This window comes from Cyclopterus lumpus, chromosome 14, assembly GCF_009769545.1.
Source record: "Cyclopterus lumpus isolate fCycLum1 chromosome 14, fCycLum1.pri, whole genome shotgun sequence".
Taxonomy (NCBI): Eukaryota; Metazoa; Chordata; class Actinopteri; order Perciformes; family Cyclopteridae; genus Cyclopterus; species Cyclopterus lumpus.
In genome coordinates this window covers 9,735,297-9,757,081 of record NC_046979.1, presented here as the reverse complement: position 1 = coordinate 9,757,081, position 21,785 = coordinate 9,735,297, and the positions used below count along the sequence as shown (strand labels likewise).

Here is a 21,785-nt window from a genome sequence, read left to right as displayed (position 1 = left end):
TCTGTTTTTTTTTTAGGCTCCTGGCCAAAGTCTGTTTTTTTTTTAGGCTCCTGGCCACAGTCTGTTTTTTGTTAGGCTCCTGGCCACAGTCTGCCCATATTTATATGATCAAGGAGAAGATCTGGGTGCGACGTGCTGATTAATGTCTTTACCTTGAATGACGAGCGCGCAACAGCATTCCCTGCGGCCGCTGGCACCAAGAGCCGGCCGCAGGGAATGCTGTTACGGCAGGAGTTTAAGGATATTTGGCCCTAAGACGTGTGTGGATGGTTGCTGGAGTTTAGCCAGACGCTCCATGGTGCCGATCAGGTTGTTACCTCCCCGGAGTGACCGGGTGAGATTTCCGCCAGGGAAACAATTGATTGACCTTCTATACTTACCTTGAACCCTGAAACTATCAAGGTAGGAGTTATCCATGCATCCCCATTTGCCATTTTGTTTGAATTTCAGATGCTCCTGGCATCTGTGTTGTTGAATGGTTATAAAGATGATGAAGATGACTCACCCGTGCCATTTAAAATAGTTTGGCATCATGCCTACCAGGGGATTAAACATGTTTATCCACTCTTTCTGCACCTCCTGCTGGACCGTCTATGGGTATTGTGTATACAGTGTGAATCCTGAGGGACACAAAGTTCAGAAATGTTTAATGTAAGGACTAAAGTAAAAAATAAAATGTATACTCGAAATAATTGTGTTAATAATATCACTTACCAAACACCAGAAGAAACAAGACGAGGAAACATTTCAATATATTGCCAAGAGTGTTGCTACGTCTTGGCTCAACAACTGTTGTCCTGTCAGTTATTTTGATCACCGAGAGTTCATTATACGTCATTTCTCGTTGCCTATCAGTGCTGGAACAGTCTGTAGTTGTAATACACTGTTCCTTGACTGTAGTTAAAACACGTCTTTTGGTGTTGGATGCAACTATAACGTCTGTCCTGTAGATGGAGTTGAAATGTGTTGATTCTTCGGTTTTAGTAAACCTCTCCAGTTGTTCTTGGTTGTCCATCAACTCATAATTCATTTCCTCCTGGTGAACTGGAGGTATTTTGTTCTGTTTTCGTCTCTTAAAAACCCTAAAAGATTGACATATTTTAGAAAAGACTCATTCATGTGAAGATTTATAGAATGCTAACCACACAACATATAACAAACTTACTTGAACAATCTCTCCTTATAGGAAACTGTTGGACTTCCATCCGCATTGTAATAGCCTGCTCGCAGCAGGCGAAGACTTCTTCTCAACATGACAAAAAAAGGTTAAATGTGTTGCTTAATAAAAAAAGTAATGATCCTGGGAAGTCTGGAAGGTGAAATTGGTTGTTTGTTGAAGGGTTATATATAGAGAGATATCAGTGGCTTTGATCACACACACAATGACATCACATTTCTATGGTGACGTGATAGCATTGGAACGTTGCAGCATTCCTCATGCTAATTAGGTTTAAATCGCATTGGCCTGGCTCCTCCCACGTGACATACATTTATGTATAAATTGATTGACTGACTTTTGACACATTATCAATAAAGTTTTTCAATATTACTGTAAATGACCACTCTATTAATATTTGGCCAGTTCGGAGACTTCCGGTGGTAGCTGTAGCGCATAGGTCACTAACTGGCGGACCGCGGTCCGGGTCCGGACCAAAAAGTTTAGTGGATGAGGAAACGCACAGACCAATTGCATGAGAGTTAAGCCATCCCACGTGATACCACTGAGCCAATCAAATCTTTGCATTCTCGCTGGTAAACATGACGTCTCTCGACAGACAGCGCAGACAGAAGAGAAAGTTAGAGGCAGGTTACACACGAAAAGACGGTAGAAAGAAAAAGAAAGATAGCGATACATGTAGAAAACAAAGGGAGAGAAACAGACGACGGCGCCGGAGAAAGTTGAGAAAAAGTCGAGTGAAACAGCGAAAGGGAGCGAAACGTAAGGAACAAATGGCGCTCTCCAAAAAAAAGTGGACAGCGAAAATAGAGCATTTAATCCGGAATGGACAGACTCATTTCTGTTCATACAAAACCAGTATGTCTTAAATGTTCAGAAACCGTGGCACTTATTAAAAGTGCCAATGTGAAACGCCATTATGAGAAAAAACATAAAAGTTTTGAACAAACATACCCACTCAAATCTGAAGTGAGATCACAAAATAAGTTGTCTCACTGCCCAATATGAACAGTCCACCAGGATCCCGAGCCACACATGCACTGCCCAACAACGTGCTCATGAGTGTTCCCTCAGAGTTGCTTGGATTTTGGGTCAACACAAAAAGCCATTTACTGATGGAGGGCTTGTCAAAGAATGCATGCTTGTCGTCACTGAAACACTACTTGACGGAAAACCAAAACAAGAGCTTGTGATAAGATGAAGCAAATACCCATGTCAGCATCATCTGCCACAAAGAGAAGTGAAATATTAACTCAGGACATGCTAACCCAACTAAATGAAGCCATGCAAAAGGCACCATGTGTAGGCTTAGCTGGATGAGTCCACTGACATCTGTGACAATGCTCAGCTGTTAGTGTACGTCATATTTTTCAACACAGACCAGAAAGCATTCTGTGAAGCCCTGTTAAGTGTCACTCCCCTTCAGACCAGTACAAGATGATGAAGATATCTACCTGGCCATTAAGGAGATGTTAAGGAAGAGAGGGATAGAGCCAAAACAAGTGGTTTCAATAGCCACAGATGGAGCCCCTGATATGATAGGGAGAGAGAAAGGAGCTGTAGCAAGACTGAAAGAGAACAATCCAGAGCTCATAGCTTACCATTGCATCATTCATCAATATGTCCTTGTGCCTCCCTGTCAGATGAGCATGCTGAGGTGATGAATACAATGATGAAAATGATCAATTTTCTCAGGGCATCCTCTTCCACCCACACTGTAAAATGTAATTGCTGACCTTACTTAAAAAAAATAGTGAGCTTAACTCATGTCTGCTTAATTTGTTGACCATACTTAAAGAAACTTGGTAAAGAACACTTTCTGGTGAGTAAAGTTATTAAACTTATCATCTTAAGTAACCTTTACTTAAAAAAACGAGTGCGGAGGACCCATTTGCAAAGCTCGGAGAAACTCGGCCGCACTCGGCAGCGCTGTGTCAAGTTATTTTAAGGCAAGTTTCCGCTTGATAATAAAACGCTGCCGTTCATCTATTTAACAAACGTCGTCTCTTCGCCACATTCTTCATATGTTAATTATTGGTTGGATGTTAACTTTGCTTCTATTTCGAAAGCTAACGTTAGCTAGCGTTTAAGCTAGCTAGCCCGTCAAGTCCACCGTGTGTAACCCCAGAAGAGCTTTAGTGTAAATATAACCACAACTTGTTTCAGCAAACTTAGCGTGCTTATTAGCGGGTGCAATGATGATTGTCAATCTTTCAGGGCCACTCTTGATTTCGGTACGCATGTCTTTTTTTTTATTGTCGTGTAGCTACATGGGCTAATGGTGGAAGGGACCTCGTCGGGAAATGAGTCAAAATTCTAAACAAGTTTATCCGTTTACCAATTTAAAAGTAACGTACTTAACATAACATCACGTTAAGCATTTTTTTAATGGCAGACAGTATTAATAACCGTGTCATTCGTGTTCCCTGAACGCACCATTACGTGAGTCACGCAACGTTACTGTCATTGAATGAAGATGAAATGTAATGTTAGGTTAAATTGAACGAGGAGTAATTCAACAACAACCGTATGACGGCGGACCTCTCGGCCACAGCGAGTGGCACCGTGTCCCAACAGCAAGCGGTACTCTACGTTTTGTATTGTTTAGGTAATGTAACTAAATCTTAAATTATCATACTCTTTCCTTTAGATTCTGGCTGAGTTCTGTTGTTTATCAAGCAAAAATCTGCAAGCAGAGTTCTTCAAAGAACTCGACAAATGCACTCCTCCTCGCTTCCTGGAGATGTCCAAGTCCAAGGAGCAAAGTGTCAGCCAGAAACTTAATGAATATCTGCACAAGTCACACCAGGGGTAAGTTTCTCAAGCAAAGTAATTTTTCTTTATGTGGTTACTAAAGTAGTGCCATTGCATGCAGAGCTGTCAATTGATTGTCCTTTAACACTGTGTGTGTGTGTGTGTGTGTGTGTGTGTGTGTGTGTGTGTGTGTGAGATATTTGTTTGAGTACAGATGTGATTGGGAAGCGAACAGCAGTCCTCCGTGGCCTTCCTGTCATCCTTGGAGATGAGAATGCACACTTCTTCAAGACAGGCTTCGTAAGTAGACTTTACTCAACATTATTTAACTGCCCAATCTATCTCTCTTGATTCACTGATCACGTATCCCTGATTGGGGCCCTTTTTGGTGGTATCTCATGTCTTTCCAGTCGGGTCCAGTTGCAGCTCTCAAGTCGCCCCATTCAAAACTCAAATGCCTTCAAGAATAAAATAAAAAAACTCATATCACAGTCAAACGGGTATCTGTACACGTTCACATGTCTGCATGATAGTAGAGGGGTTCTACTAATATCTCCTGTTACAAAAAAAACAAAACGATTTTCCCGTATCACCATTTCTTTGTTGCCTATGCTTTTGGGCAATATGCTCGCTCTACTGCAACAGGAGGTTCAGGAGTAGAGTGCCAATATGATGCAGGTGTGACAGCTGAAAACAGTAGGCCGCAAACCTGATCAGCCACCTGTATTTGAGTTTTGGATGGCGTGAAGCTGCGACTTGACCTTACGGAAACACAGCAAAGGATCCTGATCAGGGCTAACGAGCTGCCATTTCTATTTCACTTAGTGTTTGATGCCACTGCATCAACCTGTTGTTCTCAGGCTCTTCTACATTATGTTGTATTTACATTTGTGCTATTATTGTTGTTCCATTCAAATATCATCCTTGTATGTAAATACCCCAGTCCTTGTGAGAATCCATATTCTTTATTAGCTTTTGCAGCCATTCAGTGAATTATATGATGAATGAATGACTCAAAGCACTCAGTCTGGAGGAGCATCTTCTTTTACTTGATTATCTAATAATATCAGAATGTAGCTTTGTCTTAGTGTCTGTGTCTCTTCAATTCTTCGATTGGTTGATTTTGTGGAGTCTTGTTTTGCTGTGAGACACAAATATAACCATTGTGTTCTACCATAGAAATGCAAAGTGACATTTAATTGTGTTTTTTATGCTGATACTGTTGTTAGGACTCCGGTGACCTTCTGGACATGTGTCCCACACCTCCATGGGGATCCTGACAGTGAATGCTGAAGACACTGTGGCCTCTCCTCACTCGCTGCACCTGGAGTACAGCTACTGCCATCGTTTAGGACGGAACAGTAGTGATTGGTGACCATGACCGTCTTCCACATGCCATGTGCCTACTCTTCGGACTTATTACAATATGGATTGTGGAGGTCCGTTCATACATTCTGTCATATTCATTGAATGTTTTGTAACTCTGTAATGCTGTTTATCTGTACACATGACATATATTGCTTCTGTCCATCTGTGCATGGTATGTGACATGCTGGGTTTTCTGTCGTGGAATTTTGCTAATGCCAAAACTGTGTTTATCATAGTCATAGTCTGTTCCAAAACTGAATCTGGCAACACGTCAAGCATTTTAAGCACGTTGTTTGATCTTAAGAAAATGTGTGAGGACAAAAACTCAAGAATACATTTGTTTTTCTTATAAATAAATGTTGTCTTCCATTATAACTGTTCTCTATCTTTGTTTCAACAGCTTTTAGTAGTTGTAGTTCAGCTTACTTGAGAATAATAGTTCAGCTTACTTGAGAATTTTAAGGCAATCGGTTTCCTCATTATTTCCTAGTAATGTGGAGGCTTGGACTAGTAAAGATAACTCTTTCTTATTAGTACTGCTTACTTAATATAACTTGGATCTTTAAGTTATCTGAACTGACTATTTATTGTCAACATAATTAAAGATTTTAAGTTAACTTCACTCATATCTTTAAGTTGTCTGAATTTACATTTTAAAGTTACACTAATTAATAATTTTGATTTAACTATACTAATGTTTACTGCAATTACATGAGTTGCCTAAACTCAGTTTTTTTCAGTTTTAAGAACTTAAAATTATTGAGCTGCTTTACTTAGAAATGTTGAGGCAATCGGTTTCCTCACGTTTTTTAAGTAAAGTCAACTTATTACATTTTACAGTACAGCATCGCATGCTGAGGGAATTCCTCAGAGAAGTTGATACCAATGCTGATGATCTTTTGCTGCACAATAATGTGAGATGTCTCAGCAAAGGGAGGGGGCGCTTTTGGTCCATCAGGAGGGAAGTAGCATCTTTTTTGGCAGAGCTAAGACATCAGAAGGCAACACCGTTTTCTCTCTTTTTAGAAAATGAGAAACCGATGGATTTTTGATTGATATCACTTCACATCTGAATGAACTGAATTTGAGGCTACAGGGCAAGGACAATTCAATTTGTGAACTGATGACAGCTGTCCGCTCCTTTCAAAAGAAACTTGAGTTGTTCAAGGAAGACCTGCAGAGAGACTGTGCACACTTGTTTTCCACCTACAACTGTGAGGCAGCTTTCTCCACAATAAACATCATCAAAAATAAATATTGTTCCAGGCTCACCAATGATCACCTCCACAATTGCATGAGAATGGCATTGACTCCATTCAAGCCCAGGTTTAAAATCCTGTCAGGACAAGCTAGAGCTCAATTCTCCCACTGAGCAAAAAAGTGGGGGAATGGGATATAAGAGTGATGCTCTAAAACTGTTAAATTGTTAAGATGTGTTGAGATTTATTATCTGTGAAATTGGTTGAGACTGTGAAACAAACGTGGAAATTTAAGCTTTTCCTCCCTTTATTTTACTTTTCTGAAGTTAAGCACTTTATTTGAACATGCACAATTTTCACTTTGTATTTATGTTATTTTAAAATGCAGCACTACTTTTATTTAGTTCATGACAGAACATTATACATATCTGCAGTCACACATATAACCAGTTCTATGTTACGTGATAATAAATATTCTATCGTACTGAACTCATTTGATTTGACAGGTATTGATTACATGCAGATGTTGATACAACTACCAGGCTACTTAAATATATATCACACTAAATAGTTAGACATTATGATCTTTTGGACCTTTGCTTCAAGGACATTTCTCTAACTGGACCTCTTTAAATGTTAGTTGAATAGCCCTGTTCTACAGTGTCGGCGATGCAGAACATCGGGAAAACCGCTGTATGCCGTGGTTTTGGTGAAACTCATGGATGTGTGTGGATGATTACGTTCCCTGGCCATGTCCGTGTAAATGCAATAAAAGTTCTATATGGTCATCTCCACATACATGAATATACACATATATATTATCTACTTGTTCTGAAAGAGTTGAGATAGTTATTTTAGATCTCATTGGATGATGCATGCCATTACGCCGACTGCCAGCAGGCACATTTAAAGAATGAGGCACTTAAAATGAGCCGATACATTTTCCCAGCACTGATGCTGCGTTGCGAGTAGATTTCATGAAAATCAATGCACAGACGAATGGATGCGAATAAAGAGGATTTTCATCCTTTTATCTAGACGTAGTCTGTGAAAGTTACCGAGCTGTGTGAGCCTACGGGTGATGATATATATATATATATATATATATATGATATTAATGTTATGAACCCAAACACAAGGGCATTAGATGTTCCGACGTTTGTGGGATTTCCACAACAAGTATAAAGCAGAAATGGTGGTAATTTCTTCCATGTGGGATGGTGGAAGTTATTATTAGTTAGTTCTTATTTTTTTATTGTTCTCGAGGTTAAAGTAAAAATGTTGTTCTACCGCGCACAAATACGTTTTGTTCCAGAATAAGATATATATATGTATTATTTAGTTATTTAGTTGTAAGTCTCAGCTCCTCTTTTCCAGTTCCAAAGTCTGAAGTTAATGACATTTAATTTTTGATGCTCAAAACATTGGAAAACATGTAAACAATTCAACAGCCCACATCTGTTTCCAGAATCAATGTCATATTTACTATTTACTCTGGAAAACCCACACGGCTCACTGTGGGCATCTTTTCTGGGGCTCAAAGTAGTAATCTGGGGGAACCAACTCAATACAGATATTGACTAAAGTTGGTGAGTGCTGTGTGAAAGGTATAAATGAAAAGGTTTTGCAGAATGAGGTAACATGGCCGTTTGATGATCTCATCAAAGAGCAGGGTTGACTTTCACTCCTTCATCACTGTCTTCTCTTTTAGACGTCATGCTCCACCAGAGTCGTCTTCAGGGCGACTTCAGCGTTCTTGTCGTTGTCATGAGCCTCAGTTGGAAGTTTGTCATATGTTCGACGGTACAAACGCTGATTAACCACAGTGATGATGAACATCTCTACGATCATCATCTGCTGACTTAGCACTGAGAGAGAGAGAGAGAGAGAATATCAGGGTTGCAGATCATTTCACCTCACACTCGGGCAGCGGACATTTCAGGGATGTTGCTTACTGGAGCCGCGGGCTTGAGAAGAGAAGGGAGGGGCACAGGCGATGGTCCCATCCAGGGCCAGGATGTTAATGATTGATGTCTGCAGCTGACTCAGGACAAGTATTAGCTAAGGAGAAAACCAATACTTGATCAGTTTCATGCTGTACATGCAGTTCAAGATGCAGTATCAGTACATATACGTACAAACAAAACAAATGCAACTACAGCCAATGGGATTGGTGTTGGAACTCCACGTCCCACCAGGGACAAACCCTGTTGCCCTTTCAGTGTACTCGTTCTCTTCGTTGAAGAGGAGGAACACACTAGAAGGCACCATTCCTGAGAAATGTGTACTAATAGTTTCAAAAGGAAGAAAAGCTGAATTGTCTTTTGGGATTGCAACGTGATGGTTGTATTGACTCACCTGGTATAGGGCATATTTGGGTACAATGTTGAGGTCGCGTAGAAAGCTGTTGGTGTTCATGAAGATGATGGCAACGGGCCAGAGGGAGATGATCGTGAGAACGCCAATGAATGGGTTAATCCAAATGGCTGTACCAGTGATCTCTAGCTGAAAAAGAAGAATATATTTCAATTGTAATGTTAATTTAATTTCCAGTGCAATCAGATTTTTTAAACACTTACATCAGCGACATCAAAGTTGCCGTTTGTCCACAACACTATGGAGAGGATAGAGAGTATCGTCTTTAGGATCGCATACTGAAGAACACCCAACTTCAGGAAGAACAACAACCGCCTGAAAGATAAGAAATGTACACAATCATAAGACAGTGTACATTCAATATAGAAAGAGTATCATTCATGTAAAGAGTATCATGCATGTAAATAAGAGCAGGATTAAATAGCTATAGTAAACCACAGAGGCTTCAGGTATTAGAAGCAGAGCAGTGACACACAGACTGTATTGACATAAACAGGTATAAATACCGTGACATGGGCACCCGGGGTAAACAGAGGCAGTAGCAGCAGCACGGTCCTGTGCGGATTATAAATGGTTTACCGGAAAACCGTTTCAGGAAAGCATTGCTGCCCCCGAACTCTTCGATAATCAGAACCAAGACCTTATACACCACGACTGCAAAATAACTACACAGAGAAGGAGAAGAGATTCAGGCTTATTACTGAACAAGCACTCATGGAGTACTGAGCTGTACTTTCAGTGTGTGATGTTATACCAAAGCTTTTTCAGCAAGGGAGCCAAAACACAAATTGCATCTTTTATTTATTTATTCATTACATAAAAACACAAACTGGCACAAACTGTTTGACACGAGAGGACAAATCAAAAACTGCCCTTGTTAATGGACCCAGCTGTATCATGCTGTACTGCACTGTGCACACATCATAAAGCACATCTATCACTGCAGGTGGAAAACCCTGATCGAGAGTCGAGGACACGCTGGTTGGATACCGATCACATCTATTAGATAACAGACTTGAAAAAGACCTTGACAGTCAGAAAAGGAAACAAGTACAGATAAGAGTGAACATCAGAAATTACATATTCATATATTTAGAAATATCAATGAAAAGGAAGACTCTACTGTAAGTGAAAATACTTTCCCCTGTGTACTAATTTAGTTGCAGTTGAGAGAAAGCATACCAGTTAGACGTCATGTCAGTGAACATGACGGCCCTCGGGATCCACATCCCAAAACAAGACATGGTGGCAATGACCTGAAACAGAGCAATACATCATGTGCATGAATTTAGATCTCATCTTGTTTTTCAAAGGGCTAACTTGACACTTATTTCACAAATAAAGTGGTTGCTATCAGATTGATTATTAGAATTAGCAGGTTTACTGATATGTCAAAACAGGCCCGAATGCTTACTGGTGCTGCACCACTTATCCAGATGAGGGTCGTCTTCTTGGGGTAGGACAGTTTTTTATAAATATAGGCGCACTGATCCAAGTACAGCAGCAGGGAGACGCAGGACATCAAGGTGAGCACGGAGTACAGGCACCACCCAAACACATCTAGCTCTGGTTTGAATGGAGAGCAGGGGAGAGAGGGGCATTATTTCATAGTACAAGACATACAGTATACATGTATAAGTAGCCCCAAACGGATTTTGCTTGGGTTGAATATGATGGTGTTATATTTTAAACGGAAGCAGATAAAAGAAGAATAACTCAATATCATGTGCTTCATTCAAGACACACAGCTGCATGCATGACAATGTCGAGTGAGCTGTTAATGTCATTAGCTCAGACTGGTTGATAAGGAAACATTATCAGCCAGCAGAATGTGGTAACGTGGGTCACTTACGCTTTATCACGTCCACGGCCAGCGGGGGCTCTTGCAAACAAGCCGGATCAACGGTGCTGTTGAGGAGCTCCTCCATCGCAAGCAGATATTCCTCTTGAGAAATTCCCTGACGTTTAAACAGAAATGTCTCTCAATTGAACTCCGTTTACTCTCCTTGTAGAAATGACGTAGACAGTTGGGAGATTACAAGATCTACTACAAGGATTGGTCTCCCTTCACTTTGCTGTGTCTGATTCCAGTCGCAGGCTCAACAGCGAGCGTACTTTACCCGAGAGGTGACTTTGGAGGAGTGAAGGTGGAATGACTCCTTCCAGGTTTATGAGAAAACTGAGTCATTTACCGTCACTCATTCATTCACAGACTTAAGTCCCAGTAGTTAAAATAAAAACAAAGGTCAACGTTTTAGTTAAAAGGGTGACACATTGAGTGTGTGAGGATACATGCACTTTGACAGGGTGTGTTGTTTCCTTCCTGGTAAATATAGGACATAAAAAAGATCAAGGAATTTCCTTCAAGCTGTATGTCAATTATAATTATGTTTCAGGTTCAATACTTTACATTACATTCTTTACATTAGTTTGTTATTATTGTGTCAGTTCTCTCCCCAATTCTACTACTTAAGACTACTGAACTATGTAGAATGATTATATGGGAGCATCACTCTGATGGAGGCAGAGCACATATTGGGAAATAAGGTATTCAAATTTGTATTACATGTTTTTGAAAGATCTGCTTTTCCCATACAAATAATCATTAAATGTCAGTCGGAGAGGCAAAAATAATTTGGCATTCATTGTTGTATAAATGGTCCTCTAGATTGAAGGAAAAATGTATGTTTGCTATCTATTAAAAATCAAAGTGGGACACGAAACTGGACACATTTTGAAAATAGAAGGATTGCGAATGATAATAAAAACAAAAACGTTTATAAGGAAGCTATTACAGGTTGAGAAGGTTTACTTATTAAGTAAAGTACGAGTGAGAGGTGAATAGCACTGAGGTCATTCACCTTTTACTGGCTTGCTGCCTAATTGTGTTTGGTCATCCTGCACCAGAAGCATAACGTTCTTGACTGAACATGCCAGCATTTTACTTGTGTTACAACTATCTCTTGAAATAATCAATTTCAACCACAAGGCAATTCAAAGTGCGTCACATGAAACCATTAAAAGCTTCATAACATAATGCAAAAGAAAAAAGGTTTAAAAACAATTAAGGTCATTCATTAAAACCGATTCCAAATGTATTTAGGCCCTAAACCATTCAGTGCTTTATAAACCAGCAGCAGGATTTTAAAGTCAATTCTTTGTTGGACGGGAAGGCAGTGCAAAGACCTCAGAACTGGAGCGATGTGATCCACTTTCCTGGTCTTAGTGAGGACTCGAGCTGCAGCTTTCTGATAGACTTTTTGCAGAGACCTGTGAACACAACGTTACAGTAGTGGAGTCTTATGAAGACAACCGCGTGGACAAGTTTCTCCAAATCCTGTTGAGACAGAAGTCCTCTAATCCTTGATATATTCTTCAGGTGGTAGTAGGCTGCTTTTGTAATTGTCTTGATATGGCTGTTCATGTTACGGTCTGAATCCATAACTACACCAAGATTTCTGGCTTGGTTTGTGGCTTTTAACATCAGCGATTGAAGCTGAGCGCTGACTTTCAATCGTTCGTCCTTGGAAACAAACAAAGTTTTTTTTAAACTATTCGTATGTTTTGTTGATAAATTCTTAATTTCTAATGTAGCAGCTGTCAAACAATTGTAGTGTATTTAGAAGTAACACATTTAGTAGTTTGGTAAGCAAGTATCTCAGAATTGTACACAAGTACTTGACTTGCACTGCACAATTACTTTTAATTGCATTGATGTTTTTCGCAGGCGTCACTGCTCCTCGGCACCCTCTGTCTTTTAGCGTTATAAGGTAAAAACTGAAAACAGAGGAAACGTCTCCATGTGATTGTAGTGTAGCACACTGAAAATCATCATCATCATCATCATCATCATCATCAGGCTGCACATGAGACTGCTCTCACTTTAATAACTATGTGGAGTAATTCAGTTATTGGCCATACAGCAACTTGTCAAGTTTATAAACAGCAGGGGAATGTATGCACATTTACTCAAGTGTATTTTAACTAAAATGTTGAGATTTAATGTATTTTAAGTATATATTTTAAAGGAATAAATGACAGTTTACTCACTGTACTTCCTTGAAGAACCTTTTGATTGTTTAAAATTAAAAACAAAAGTCCTGATGAATTAAACAACCTATATCAAAACATCTGTTTACGTACTTCTTCCCCCAAACATGCGTCTTCACTAAAATGTTACTTTTTAAAACTCGTCCTTTGCACTTAATAAACAAACGTTAGTAACATGCATCAGATCAAAATAAAATAAATGAAAGTTTTTTGTAAACAAAATGATAATGTTATTTTTGTGTTTGATCCGCTCTTAGTGGCTCAGGGTCACTGAGCCACTCAAACTCCTCCACCACGATAAGGCGGCGGTTCTCAGGGGAGACAAATATCCGTAACATTACACGTTTTCGAGACGTGAAGTACATGCGAAGTCCCGCCGGCTCGAACAAAGATGTCGCTAGTTCAGCGGCCATCCGTTGTGCTGCAGCTGAGACGAGGTAGCCCGCCTCAGACTCAGCCGCTGCGTCCACTGTGCTGACGGGAATCGACATTCTGGTGCCTTCACAGCTCACTGCGCCCGATCTCACCCCACGAGCGGCGGTCGCTTCTATTTATAAACTCTGGTTCTGCGTGGGGGAGGAGCTACAATTTTTTTCTTTCTTTTTTTTTTTTGTCACAGAATTAACTGTCCAAGAAATCAAAGAATCATGCACCAAAAAAACACATAGTTGCTGTTTCAGTAAAATCAAGTGCATTTATTTGCTGGCAGTTTCATATTTCAAGAGTTATGTTTTTGACCCCTGACTACAGATATAACCCACATTTGAAGATTTTGAGGATCCCACATTTCACAGGCAGAATCATGTGTCATATAAAACACTATCTGGACAAATCCACACTGATTACGATAAACTGTAACAGTCAGTCCTCTGCAGAGCTGTTTCACTGTCAAGTAAGACATCTAAACTTCTGTCATGTTACAAATCCCAATGCGCCAGTGTTCAAAATAAAGAATCACATATTTATAGTTTCTTACATATTTATTGTTATAGAACAAAAAAAAAAGAAAAGCTCTTTACAGGCCTAACTACATTAGCAGCAGTAGCTGCTTGAGATCCATTAGGCCGAGTTCAGTCAGTAATTAAACTTGAGAATGTGTAACATCTACACATTATTATTGTTGTCTACAGGTCACTGTATCATTTCCACTGAAATGAATTTAACCAAATAAAGCAGCAGTGAGCATGCGCTGCTCTATAAAGTACCTTATCTATTTGCTTAACAGGCTCAAGGACACAGGATCAAACATCCTTGAGTTTTATTGGGGTGTCATTTTATGCTTTCCAACCTTCAAATTAATCTATTTCTTTAGTCAGAAAAACAATAATGAAGACAGACTTAATCATTGGCATTAAAACACAAGCGTGATTAAGTTAGAAACAAATACACACGGTTGCAAAGGATTGATTATGAACATGAACACAATCTGTGGAAGAGCACAATACACATTAAAACAACTAAATAACTCATTACAATAAAATCAATGCACTGAAAGACATTTCATTTATAAAAGCCTGAAAAATAAATAAATTACAAATTGTATAGTGCAATGAAAACAGCAACCTCATTGATAATTACTCTTAACTCATGTGTTTTAAATGCAATGAAACCATGTTCAATGAAGTTTAACAGGATGTGGTCCTTACATTTTATTTGACCAGTCAAAATCTTGAAATGTAAAAAATAAGTCTCTTTAAATTGTTAAAAAAAAGCCTTTAAAATATTTTCAACTATTTAAACTAACTATCTAAACTATATTATACCATTTGATAACTGACTGTTAATAATCTTAATAATGGCACTGTGCTTGGAGTTAAAACTAATACTGTTGAGTGTTATACACATCTCACTTTAGTGGTTACCACCGCTCTCTTTTAGTTGTTAATGCTGGATTAATACTGACAAAGGCTGTTTCTCTAGTAGGAATGTATAATGTGATTAATTCATGTTTATAAAACACACACAATGTATTGAGATGCATTGGCTCAAGATATGGAAAAAGTAGTGTCAGAGTTTTTCAGATGCAATAATAACAAAACATAATTTGAATGTCTATGGCTCAAAACAAAGACGAAAACTGTGAATCCCCTCAGACTGGTTGCAGTCTGCGAGGCCGCTGTACAGTCCTTGTTGACGGGACAACAATCTCGTTTTGGTGCCGTTTTAAAGCACGCTGGATGAAGGACGGTCCATTTAAAGTACACAGAAAACACGCATCTTGAGGCTGCACTGTCAAACTCAAAATGAGGGTGGAGGACGGCTCCTGTAGAGGTGCTGAAGCTCCCGGTTTAAGGCATCGTAGTCTACTGATGTCCCTGCGACCTGCAGCAACAGCCAAAGTACAAATAAACACAGGAGGACCAACCAGCAAAACTCTACAGTATTCACATCGTGTTCACATACCTGCTACGGCTCACTCTCCATTGTCACCGAGACTGTCCGGCCTCCGTCTGAAAGTAAAAAGTGAGGACACAAGGGATGTTTCAGGAGCAGGAAAGTAAAAACTAAAACTAAGTAACCACAAAGAACTTTAATTTTGTGTTGATTTTAAGCGTTTTGTCCTAAAGTTCAACAACTGCTACACTCCCTTAAGAAAACCTCTCCTTTTACTGCAGTTCTGGTTCCTGTGCTGTAGCCGAAGTTGAAGGAATTGCTGGTGAACCTGAATTTTGGAAATTGCTTTGTTTGATTCCGTGGGGAATCTGACCAGATGTCAAGCATTAAGAATAACTATATATAGAAATAGTATATAAATGCAGCTCATATCGAGGCATCAGTATTAAATTGAGACTATTTCATAACCAGTTTAAAGTTCCTTGTATTAACGCAAACATATAGGCCATACTGAAATGAAAACAAAGGCATCAACAACAAACCGGTTTCCTCTTTGCTGTCATCTGCCGTGTGTTGAATATTGTTACCAAGCACACAGGGGTCGGCCTTCCCATCAGCAGGGCTGTAATAAAGTTGTGTTAAAGGTTAAAAAAGAAACAGATTCAGTATTTAAAGAAATAAAAAATAAAAAAACTATACTAGCCTTTTGCCATTTTGCTGGGGAACACTGTTTGCTTGTTTAGGATCTATGTGTACCAATCTGGTGCCAAAGGAATGTCCATCTCCTTGACTAATACAAAAATAAAAATGTAAAAAGAGAGAAAAACTGAATTAGTAAACATGTTAGCATTGGATAGATTCAAGTACTTTTGGGTATTTATACATCACTACTATGGACCCAAACTTAAGCACAGAGTAGACACGCAGTAGCACTGCCCGTGTATGTGCATCATTTTAACTGCTGAAGTGATTGAAAGCTGCAGGTATATCAGTTAAAAATACACTCACCTTGAGAAAACAGGAATCATCCAGTACTTTGCTTGGTCTCCAAACACCTCAGCTGCATTTCGGCTAAAGCCGAGAGAAAAGCCCTTCTTGTCTGGACCATTTGTGAAGACGGGAGCCCGAAAAGCTTCTAAAAATGGATGTAAAAATAAAGTCAGTCAGTGGTGACTTTTGAAATAATGGAATCAAAAATGTAATCGCATATTCATTAATAGCTACCTATAGTGGTCCTGTTATTTCCCACAAGCCACATATGGTAGCTGAGAAGTGACAGGTTGCAGATCAAGAACAGGGCAGCCACGAAAAACAGAAACAAGATGTGGAATTTGGCGGACGTGTCAGGCAGCTGTTTCTTTAAGGGGGGAAAAAAAGAACAAAAGTGTTAGTTTTTTCAGTCTGTAAGAATACTTCCTGTTCCCATGTCAAGTCATCTTAACAACTGTCTGCAGTAAAATAGAAAATCTAAATCGTATTCTTATTGTGTTGCCTCACTACAACATCTATCTATCAGCAAGTATTTGTGTTGCTATAACACAATATACTCCTTCATCGTTGGACTACATGACAAGAGCCATTGTCTCATACAAAGCAGTATGCCGAGGAGGATCTCCTGATAAGTGATCACATGACACACTTGTGCACCACAATGACAAACAGTAAACAGGTCAATATCTTACAATGCAATCATCCCATGCCTCACCACAGCCTGACTTTAATTGTATGTTTAAATGGCAACATTACTAAGTTTGAAAGAAAGTTCATGTTTTTTTAAACCTAATGCTGCTGAATGTTTGCTTACCTTGCAAGGCAGCAAGATAACGGGAGAATTGCATGATCACATATCACACAAAAATCCCTCTTGTCAGGCTTCAAGTAATGCCTTTGTGTTCGTAAGCCAGTGCACTGACCAGTCAGCGGCCTGTGAGGAGCTACTGGCAGCTGCAGACGTGGTTTAAGTGTGTGAGAGACGACACAATGGCGGTTCTGGAAGAGGTTAATGTAGATGCTGCTATAGCATCAGTTATACCAGAATTGTAGAGTAGTTCCTCATTGGAAGAAGAGCAAAGAATGGCGCTGAAGGCTTATCTCGAGGGAAAAGATGTGTTCGCTCTTCCTCTGACTCGCTCCAGTAAAAGTATTTTTTTGTGCCTACCCTCTTTTCTTTTTTAGCAGTTTCCAATGATGGCTTCCCAGATGGCTTCTGTATAACAAACTATGTGGCCGTTGAGGTTAGCTGAATGCTGAACTCATAAGTAAAATGGGCTCTAAAAGATCTGACAACCACATTTAATAAACAAAACATTCATGCGCAAGGGAATGCCAAAGTGTTTGCACTCACTGTCCAGAATTTGATGAAATACTGGATGACAGTAGAACAAATGACGACACAGTAGAGTGAGGCATAGGCCAAGAACAGCACAAAGTACTTGTAGTTTGAGAATCCAACACAGTTATTCACCCTGAAAGAAAACATGACCCATAAAGTTAAATATGCTGATTGCTCTACATTTTCTGTAAAAGAAAAACAATAATTTGCAGTCAGAACATGATGGAATACAAACAGCTTAAATGAGAACAGCCTACCAGGGGCAGTGATGGTCCATTTTCAGCACACACCTTGATGAAAGAGGAGAAAGAAAACATAGATTCTATAAGTACTAACTAGTAGAAAATGCATAGCGTCCAATATTTTAAAAATAAATATGAATCTGTCTGTGTTTATGTTGTATTTAAAAACAGCAACACATTTTATTAACGTATGTCTCTTTGTAAATTCAACGTTAGCAGCAGACAGAATATGACAATCAAAGTGAGAATCAGTTTAAACACATCTGCCCCTTCAGGGGAAGCGGGCAAAGAAAATCCAAAAAAAGGTTGTTTCTTAATTCTAAAGTGTTTACGCTTAGAAAACACTCACATCTCACAGGTTGAGCAGTGATGGCAGCGGTCAGGTTTGATAATCTGGCAGTGGTTGCAGTATCGGACAGCTGTGTAGAGAAAATGAAATCAGAATTATAATAGTACTGCTGTAACACTATTAATGTTATATGAAAGGCAGTACCATCACGGTGTATGTGAGGTAGCCGATATTGAAACTAAATATTAGGTGTATTTTTCTACATTCCCTTTTCCTTTGTTTAGAAATGTCCTGCCCTTATAAACGGTTCAACTAAGTTCACTATCTACATCTCATTAATATTATAAGTTGACTAAAGGTTGATAGTGGTATAGTGCCTTTTCAAATGCAACTGTGAAACAGAGGTAGTGAGATCATGATTGTTGTTAGGTAGATACGCTGGGTGTGGCCTGTAGCGATAACAAATTAACCCTCCTGATACATGCAGCTCCATAAACACACAAAGACAGACCAGCCTCATCTGCATCAGCAGGGAAATACTCGTATAAAGATACAAACAGTGTTGCACTTTTGTCCAAAAGGGGAAGAGACAATGTGGCAACACATTTATGCAATTGAATTTAAGGCAATGGTGACAACAGTAAAATGGTTACATAACAGAGTTTTCCCTGGTGGTCTGCTTTGAAGCATCTGATGGGAGTTCAAATAGGAAGCCAACCACAGTCAGTTTTGCAGCTGCAGTGGAAGCCTCACCTTTTCCTGCCGTGAATGTATACACGGGTAAATTCCTCGCCACTTTCTTAAGAATCTCATGTTGCGTCTCGGCTCGCTCCTCTCTCTCGTACAGTTCCTTCTCTGCTCTGGGCAGGCTGAACTATCAGGGGGAGAAAAGACTGGAGTCAGAGAGAGCTCAACAAATAACATTATGTGCTGGACAGTTTTCTGCACATGTATATTTACCAAATCTGAAACATGAAAATAATGTAAATAAAAGCTTACTGCTTTTGAGGGTCCAGCTGGTCTGGACCCAATAGTTTTCCAGTAGGACCATATAAACATGGCGAAGAAAATGTGAAAGATGATCAAATAGCTGACTGTTGAGAGAAGGAAAATAGTTAGATTACCATTTAAAACAGCATCTCTGACATAATCTTTGCTATGAATGATGGTTACGTACTTCGTTCTGCATTATTTGTTATTGTATCTGCATAAAGCAAACAAAAATATATATATTAGTGAGCAATGAAAGTCCTAAGAGTGCATGACTACACAGCCCCCAACACACACACACACACACCACCCCTTTCACACACACCACCCCTTTCTCACACCATGTGGCAGCAGCCTGGCACGGCCAGCAGTGACCCACCCATAACAGAGCGCTTTGTTTAAGCAGCAGGGATGTCCCTGTCCTGACCACAGCCGCTGAGTTACAGACATAACTACAGTACCGCTGATAATGCTGATGATAATGGTATCCTCAGTTCCAGGCTGAGAAAAAACCTACTGTGAGTTGGGGGGGGTAGTGCACATCACACCACACACAACTTATCAACATAAAAGCTTGAATGGTCACATTTGTTCATGAGATAAAATATAATACCCCCTGTTGAATGATGAGTCTATTTACAGTTATATGTCATGTCCAATCTCTTTGTCTGAAACAATAAATTGCCTCTGTTTTTGGCTGGATCTACTACTTATTACAAATGTTTAGGTGTCTATTCACTGTCTATCATCCTCGCATGGACAGTGAATAACCTATGATGCATCATTTGGTTAAATTATAGGCAACGATTTTACAGCTGGCTTCCAAGGTTTACCCATTATCACTAAAACAACAATTTAAAATAATACATTTACCATAATTGTCATTCGTAAAGTGGCAATTTGTTGTCTATTGATATATTCATATATATATAAATAAAAACTCAAAATAAATGCATGCTATTAAGGTGGTATGTATAAAGAAATATAGGAAACAGGAAATTGTCATTTGTCGTTTAAAACCGTGCAGAAAAATGTACATTGTTTAAATTGGCTTTTCAAGCAAAGAGCTAGTCTTTCCATTCATTTAAAACACAGTGCATATTTAAACAGAAGATGAAAAAACATCTGAGAAAGTTGTATTGATCTCATTCCAGAAAACTGACCCTAATATCGAAGGTCATTACAGTTATCATGAAGAAGTTATTTATTATTCATTGGTGATGACCGTCTTTTCTAACCTAACGTTACGCCGTCACGAAGAACAGCATGCATGTCAAAAGTGAAACACAACGATGCGATGTGACATCGGCCTGAGGTTTTAACGCATGTAGACAGTATACAGTCTGGTGGGGACTTTAAATCTCACTTTAACTGACGGAGCTTATCAAAGTTGGCAACCCTGGAACTGTCAAGACAACCAGATATCCGCCCCGCAAACGCTAAATCCTTTTTTTTAAAAAGTGATTGTACTTACAGACGCAGAGCTCCACAACATACGCGTAATAAGACCAGCCGACAACCAGGTTTATAAACAGGACAGGTACCCAGTTCAGAGCCCGGTGACAGCACTTCAGCGCATGAGAGGGCGCCATCTTTAATCCGTGTGGGACGTTAGCTGGCAGTGACGTCACGGCCATGGATTTTATATGCTCGAGTCAAAGACTCTGCAAGCGCGAGACACTTGCCTTTAACTGAGACCGAGGCGCTGTGGAGCATGCGCAGATGTGTTTGTATATTTCTCAAGCCTCACGCGTGTAGTTTGAATATAATTGTAAAGGTGGGGTGATGCGCTGCGCTCATCAGTCCGCTCTGACTTGACGACAGAGGATACAACACAAGGACAGACCTGAGGGATGTTATGAGTACTTTCAAACGTACCAACCAATGATGATACACAAGGCAGACCTCTTGTGTTTAACTATCTTTGTTTGGCTGTGTCAATAAACTGTTAGTCAGTACACTAAAATAGCATATTTTACACCGTGGTGTCAACTTGGTGACTTTTATCCTAAATCTGGCGACTTTACAAATCCTCTTGGCGATTTTGTTCGTTACTAAGCCGGTACTGGACGTAAAAAAGGGTGCGGGACCAAAAGAGGGATTGCAACTACCGCTACTACTTTACAAACCTGTGGCTCTTGCCTCCTGAAGTGCTCTAGTAGTTTGACACTAGAGGGAGACTGTGCCGGGGTACAGGGACTTTAATTTATCTTTATTTAAATTAAATGCTATACATATTATATTAGAGACAGTATCGGGTCTGATGTATACACACACCACGGGCTGTTATCTCGTGTTACAAAAGAGTTTTAGTAAACTGATTGTAAAGAGGCTGTGAAGGAAGCGGATCTTTGAGTCCCACGCAGAGGAGGGTTTTTCCTGTTAAAGATTCCTTTGTGATTCGGAAGTGGCGGTGGTTATGCCAACGCCGTTTATCCCTACAGACACAACACACAAGAGGCGACCATGAAAAGTAAGCGTAAATACATACATCAAATAGATAACGGTAATTTTACGCACTAAATTAGGACAATTTCCATTCAGCAAGATTAATTTATTATGCTGTGAATACAACAAGAAGACAGTCTCGTGTTATTGTATTTTCTATAGTAAACATTCAAGAACAAGTTAAAGTAGAACAACATACATTTTCAATTACATGTCTTAATAAAAT

At 39.5% G+C, this 21,785-nt stretch overlaps 2 protein-coding genes and 1 long non-coding RNA gene across 5 annotated transcripts; all 3 read right to left on the bottom strand.

The window, feature by feature from the left end:
- Positions 1-239: 239 nt before the first annotated feature.
- LOC117743096 lies at positions 240-1,329 on the bottom strand. Its single transcript, XR_004611074.1, has 3 exons — positions 1,166-1,329; positions 715-1,082; positions 240-620 (listed from the first exon to the last, which is right to left on the bottom strand). It is a non-coding gene; the product is annotated as an uncharacterized LOC117743096 (long non-coding RNA).
- Positions 1,330-8,040: 6,711 nt separating this feature from the next.
- Positions 8,041-11,084, bottom strand: LOC117743058 (organic solute transporter subunit alpha-like). The gene is made up of 8 exons (XM_034550794.1): positions 10,727-11,084; positions 10,289-10,440; positions 10,057-10,130; positions 9,381-9,539; positions 9,078-9,189; positions 8,857-9,003; positions 8,454-8,559; positions 8,041-8,366 (listed from the first exon to the last, which is right to left on the bottom strand). The coding sequence occupies exons 1-8, from the start codon at positions 10,800-10,802 to the stop codon at positions 8,206-8,208; spliced, it is 987 nt and encodes a 328-aa protein (XP_034406685.1). The 5' UTR covers positions 10,803-11,084; the 3' UTR covers positions 8,041-8,205.
- Positions 11,085-13,601: 2,517 nt separating this feature from the next.
- On the bottom strand, positions 13,602-20,790 carry zdhhc20a (zinc finger DHHC-type palmitoyltransferase 20a). 3 transcript variants are annotated; one of them, XM_034550793.1, is made up of 13 exons: positions 20,586-20,790; positions 19,299-19,325; positions 19,121-19,215; positions 18,875-18,995; positions 18,182-18,251; positions 17,848-17,880; positions 17,603-17,723; positions 16,483-16,615; positions 16,267-16,393; positions 15,962-16,048; positions 15,801-15,880; positions 15,328-15,374; positions 13,602-15,246 (listed from the first exon to the last, which is right to left on the bottom strand). In XM_034550793.1, exons 1-12 carry the CDS (start codon positions 20,746-20,748, stop codon positions 15,331-15,333), a joined length of 1,101 nt encoding a protein of 366 aa, XP_034406684.1. In that variant the 5' UTR covers positions 20,749-20,790; the 3' UTR covers positions 13,602-15,246; positions 15,328-15,330. The 3 variants fall into 3 exon arrangements, 1 of the variants encoding a protein (XP_034406684.1); XR_004611067.1 differs by having other exon boundaries at positions 13,633-15,246; positions 15,328-15,880; XR_004611068.1 differs by lacking the exon at positions 19,299-19,325 and having other exon boundaries at positions 13,633-15,246; positions 15,328-15,880.
- Positions 20,791-21,785: the final 995 nt, after the last annotated feature.

Coding starts and splice junctions, on each gene's coding strand:
- LOC117743058 (XM_034550794.1), bottom strand. CDS start 10,802: ATGGAGGAGCTCCTCAACAGCACCGTTGATCCGGCTTGTTTGCAAGAG. Junction 10,131..10,288: donor GGATAAGTGGTGCAGCACCA/GTAAGCATTCGG, acceptor GCTCTGTTTCAG/GTCATTGCCACCATGTCTTG. Junction 9,190..9,380: donor CCCCGGGTGCCCATGTCACG/GTATTTATACCT, acceptor CTTATCTTTCAG/GCGGTTGTTGTTCTTCCTGA.
- zdhhc20a (XM_034550793.1), bottom strand. CDS start 20,748: ATGGCCGTGACGTCACTGCCAGCTAACGTCCCACACGGATTAAAGATG. Junction 17,881..18,181: donor CACTGCTCAACCTGTGAGAT/GTGAGTGTTTTC, acceptor TCTTTCATCAAG/GTGTGTGCTGAAAATGGACC. Junction 15,881..15,961: donor CCCCAGCAAAATGGCAAAAG/GCTAGTATAGTT, acceptor ACTTTATTACAG/CCCTGCTGATGGGAAGGCCG.